Source organism: Orycteropus afer, unplaced genomic scaffold (genome assembly GCF_000298275.1).
Source record: "Orycteropus afer afer isolate SDZICR_OR568_19922 unplaced genomic scaffold, OryAfe1.0 scaffold00385, whole genome shotgun sequence".
Lineage (NCBI taxonomy): Eukaryota > Metazoa > Chordata > Mammalia > Tubulidentata > Orycteropodidae > Orycteropus > Orycteropus afer.
The window spans coordinates 871482-876718 of NW_006921972.1; the positions used below are offsets into that span (position 1 = coordinate 871482).

General features: G+C 56.9%; 1 protein-coding gene across 1 annotated transcript in view; it reads right to left on the reverse strand.

Moving 5' to 3' along the window:
• Nucleotides 1-544: 544 nt before the first annotated feature.
• The window catches only part of NFATC1 (nuclear factor of activated T cells 1), a 73063-nt gene continuing 68370 nt past the window's right edge, over nucleotides 545-5237 (reverse strand). The window contains exons 9-10 of the mRNA XM_042782602.1: nucleotides 2037-2742; nucleotides 545-809 (exon numbers count right to left, since the gene is read on the reverse strand). Of these exons, the coding sequence (XP_042638536.1) occupies nucleotides 545-809; nucleotides 2037-2742 (971 nt within the window). The remainder of the gene's footprint in view (nucleotides 810-2036; nucleotides 2743-5237) is intronic.

Here is a 5237-nt window from a genome sequence, read left to right on the forward strand (position 1 = left end):
CGTGTCCAGACGTCGCACCGCTGTAGAGTGGCACCTGCTTCCAGGGCGGCTGCGCAGAAATCACGGCCCCGCAGAGGCCGGGCCCACGCCCGGTGGCTGGTTGACCTCACCCGTTGCAAAGGCTCCAGGGTCGCCAGAACCCCAGACAGCTCGAGGGGACCGCGCTGCCAGCCTCCGGCCTCCGGTCCCCAGCGGCTTCGCAAGACCCCCCCCCCCCGAAGTTTCTGGGACAGCAGAGTGCAGGCGCGGGCGGCCCGGCGGCTGCGCGGAGGAGGCGGCGCCCCATCGAGGCCCATTGGTGTCAGGACGCACCCGTCAGTGGCAGCCAGGCCACTTTACCATCACCCCAGGGCTGCTGTGAACCTGAGCGGGCGCCTGGAGCTGCCGCCGGAAGTGGCCCTGAGGTGGTGGAGGGAGAGCAACGGCCGAGAACGCGGAGGGCCACTTGCAGGGTCAGGGGAGCCTGGCTGCAGGAGACTTGGCGCCTAAGGACGGACCACCTTTTGAGAGCAGACTTGACCACCTCCTGCCAGCGTGCCTGGAGTTAGGAACAACGGCGAGAACTCACACCTGGGCAGTAGGGATCCAGAAGCCCTGGGCCCAGCCCAGGGAACCAGGTGGTGGTCAGCAGGTGCCCAGGGGCCAGCTCCAGACCCATGGCAGCTGCTCTGTGCCCACGCTTGGAGCAGAGGTGTGAGTCAATGGGAGTGACCCCTCCCTGCTTCCGGGATACAGCTCCAGGAGTAAAGGCTGCTGCGAAAGGGCCCTGGGGAACATGGCGGTACACCCGGGAAGAAATGTGGCCCTGACTGCAACAGCGGTAGCAGGGACGAGCCAGTACCTCGCTGAGGGATCTTTACAGAAGGGCAGCTGAAGGATGGCTAAGGAAGCCCCAGCTTAGAGAGGAACATCTGAGTGGCCACCTTCCAGCACCTTCCAGAGCCTTCCGGAGCACATTTATTCTCTGTGCCCAGTCAGGGCAGCTTGGGCAAGAGACATCTTTCAGATGGGCTGACTGAAACAACGAGCACCTAAGAAAACTGGCAATCTGTCTGTACCAAGGCCCCCTGACACCCACACAAACATGCTGTGCTAGTCCAACGAAAGCACTAATTGACTAGGCCGCCTAATGAGCAGACCGCTGCAGGCCATAGGTCCCGTGCCTGATTGGCCTACAATTACAATGATCCAGGATCAAAGGCCCAACACAGCTCCTGCAAGTCAGCACTGCCTCTGTGATGTCACCATGCCCAGAAGAGAGGACAAGTATCTCTTTACAAAATAAATAACTACAGGAACAATGAGGCGCCTTTTGTTAGCGCTCATTAGCAAAACACATCAGCGTACAAATTTTTTACACCAATTAGCCTGACTACAGAGGTTTCAGAGGTGCCTCTTTTTCACACAATCTCCACGCCATCATGTTCAGTTGCATTTCTACACTGAGAGAGCTCCTGTGTACACAGGAAGAAGGCCACACATAGCGCTGCTTCAATCCCAGCTGAACACAGCACCATGTTCCCATGCCTTCGTGAGCTCCCAAGATGGCCACCACATCTAACTATCTGTAGAAAGCTGTACAGAGGAAAATGTTAATTACTTTTAGCAAAGCCATTATTTTTAGAAAATGGTTACTATGCTAAAGAAGCTCTGTACAGGCCACAGAACACAACCGCTTGACTTGAAGCCATGCGTAAGCATGGGCCTCTTCTCATTAGAACTTTCTCAGTTTAAGCTCAGCGGTTCTTTGTCCCGCTTTAGTTGGCATACGTAGGCACCCTACGATGTCGCCTTCTATCCCTGGGGTAGGTCTACGGCACCAGGCACCAGCCCCCGACCAAGATGGCGGCACTGGAACATGCGCCATGCAGCTGACAGGCAGAGACTAATCCTACGTGCCACGGAGTTATTGCAAACGACACAGAAGGAACCACTTCCCTACAGGAAATGTCAGTGAGGCTGGCGTGCGGCCCCACAAGGCAGTTAATTTGCACACCCTCCTCCTCCAGCCCGCGACCACAGGGCTGAGCGCACACCTGTACGACTCTGAGCACTCACCATCATCCAGGTACAACTGGTCCAAGTCTTCTGGTTCTCGCTTGATGGTTACAGGAATAGGGGCCAACTTATCACTACTGTCCTCATGCAACTCTGGCAGTGACAGAGGCTGGGTGTTTGGAGACTCATGTCTGTGAACCTTCAGGGGTCCGTGCTGCTGGTGGCCCACTGCAGATGGGCATGTTGGGCTGCAGGGCTGCAAATAGGTTGGCTCTTGGGTAACGGACGGAACTGGAGAAGAGGGACTGTTGGGATAGAGTGTTTGCTGGTAACCAGGGGAACTGCTCAGATGCTGACTCACCTGCGGCTGCAGCGTGGCATGAGATGATGAGTGGGGAGTGCTTGGGGGGACAGCTCTGGGTCGTGGCACTTCCTGAGTGGTGGGGGCTCCTCCAGCGGGTGGCTGGAGTCCGAGGTGGCCGTGGCCTGCACTGGGGCTGCACTTGGTGTAAGTGGCAGAAGACAGGTCGTGGAGCTGTGGGCTTGTGCTGGGTGGGGGTGACATCACCGTGCTTCTCTGCTGGCAGGATGTGAAGCCAGCCACAAGGCACGCACCAGGGTCGGGAGGCAGCAGGAGTTGCTGGCTGTAGTAGGGCTTTGAGAGAGGACTGAGCCCTTGGGTCATTGGTCCACAGGTCTGTGCAGGCTCGTAGTCATCGGTGGGTTCTGTTTTTATAATTGGAACTGTGAAGAGAAAAAAGTTAAATCAACACGAGTCACACACCGGTGCCATCGGGCCGGCTGTGGCTAGGATACCCTTTGCAAAACAAACAGCGTCTTGACTAGGTCTCTGTGTGTCTTTTGCCTGGTTCTCCCACCCAATTAAAAAAACAGGAATGAGTCACCGGCTCAAGAAAGTCACAGCTGGTTCTAATACCGAGGAGAACTATTTTCTTTGGAATCTCCTCCGGCACTAATGTGCTATAAAAATCCATTTGCAAACTGCAGTAGAAGCTTTGGACCCAAGGGTTCGTGGATTTGTAGCAATCAAAGCGAAAATGTTCACTTGGACGCACTACCGCATTTCTCCTGCTACTGACGGCCTATTTGATAAATGTCTGCCCTTTGAGTAAACTCGCCACAGCGCGATCACTCCTCAAAGTCCGCAGAAACTCAGCAGAGAAGACACATGGCAGTCCCACAGCTTCCACCCATGAGAATGAGGGGTGCTGCTCTGTGGGGTCTGCACTCCCGAGGGCGTGAGCTGTGTCAAAACAGCAGCAGATGATCGTGAACTCTGGAGGGAGAGGGGCTATGTAGGGAGCCCCGAGACGTTTCTAGACCATTCTCCCTCCCATTCCCACTAGGAAGCTTGTGGACAGAGGTCCAAGAGAAGCCACCACTGCTGCCTCCAGGGCCAGGCTGTGGGGTGTGTACAAGGTCAGTAGAAAACAGAGAGGCCATCAGAACTCTCCAGGCCGCCCCCAGGGCCAAGCACAGGCCCTCCATAGCTGCAGGGAGCTTTAGGGGAAATGGCGGTAGTGAAGATCTGTCATGGGCACCCAGCAGCCTCCAGAGGGCGCCTGCTCCATCTGGCCCTTCATTCTGGCCCTTACTGGCCCTGGGGTGGTGCCAACGGTTTCTGCCTGACTTATTAACCTAAAGGTTGGTGGTTGGAACCCACCGAGCAGTGCCATGGACGGCAGGCCTGGGAGTCAGTTGCCATGAAGATCAAGCTGAGAAAACCCTGTGGGGCAGTTCTGCTCACACACATGGTCACCATGGGTCAGAAATGACTCAATGGTCATGGGTTTCGCTTTTTCCTCCTTGGGGGATTGTGGGCCTTGTGTGCCCCTCTTCAGGGAGCCATTGGCACATTTCACGTGGCTTGGCTACAAGGGTAGCTTCGGTTCCTGATGGCTGTAGATGCCATGTGCAGGAGTGGTTGCAGACAGTGAACTGTCACCAGATCCCCATCACACTTCCGCCTCTCCACAGCTGTGCACTGGGTGCTTGGCAGCCGGAAGGTGTTGGGGGCATCCCCACCACACGCGGGCCACGATGCCCTCTCAGCCGCCGCATGCTGGAGGACAGGGCACAGGCGGGAAGGCGCCGCCTGAGAAAACAAACCGGCATCGTGTTTCAGGGGAAAATCTAACGAAGCTCTGGCCCCACATCTGTTTCCTATTAGGTGAGGCGGTGCCGGCACACACAGCTGAGAGCCACAGCGCGGAAATTTCCTGAAGCGTGTCTGGGACTGGAGCACCTGTGTGGAGAAAGGCTGCTCCTCGTGCTGGCTTGGCGCCGGGCCCCCAGACTCATGGTGGGGGGAGGAGCCAGGGCCAGGAACAAGCTCTCGGCCTTGTCTCTGAGCTGCAGCCACTCCACTGGACATGTGACTCGCTGAGTGTCCTGACCGGCACCCACTTGGGTCCCACCATCTCTGGCCCAACATCATGACAATTTGAGCTTAAGCCTGGGGACCCCTACCAGACTTTGGGTTCTGGGTTTCTTGAGTCCCCACTCATGGTCTCAGATGACTAGATGGCAGGGGCATGCTGGCATCCTGGGGCACTGGGAACCCAGGCCTTCTCACCCCATCACAAACACCACAGTCTGCCACTAGCTAAGACTGCCAACCACAGCACCTACCCTAGGTTGAGACTAAGATTCATCTTGGAGGCCCTCTCTGCTCACCAGCCCCCAGTATGGGCACCCCAGGATCCTACGTTGGTGCAGGACGGGGGTGAGGTGGGCCCGCAACAAATTTCAACTCATTCTGTCAGCCCCACATCCAGGCATCCCACATGCACATGGCCCACGTCCACGTGACCCACATCCACACACCTTACATCCAGGAACCCCAAAGCCACGTGCCCATGTCTACCCACTGCATCCCACCATCCACCCCTACAGCCCCAATTGCAACAAGTGTCACCCCATATCCACGTGCCCATGTTCACACACCTCATGTCCAAGTGCCCCACATCTACACACCGCACGCCACCATCCATTCCTACAGTCCCCATCACAACAAGAGTCACCCCATATCCACGTGCCCCATGTCCACATACCACATCCCAGCATCCACTCCTACAGTCCCCATCAGAATCACCCCACATGCACACACCCCACGTCCACACAGTGCCCCACCATCCACTCCTAGAGTCCCCATCAGAGTCACCCCACATGCACACACCCCACGTCCACACACTGTGCCCCACCATCCACTCCTAGAG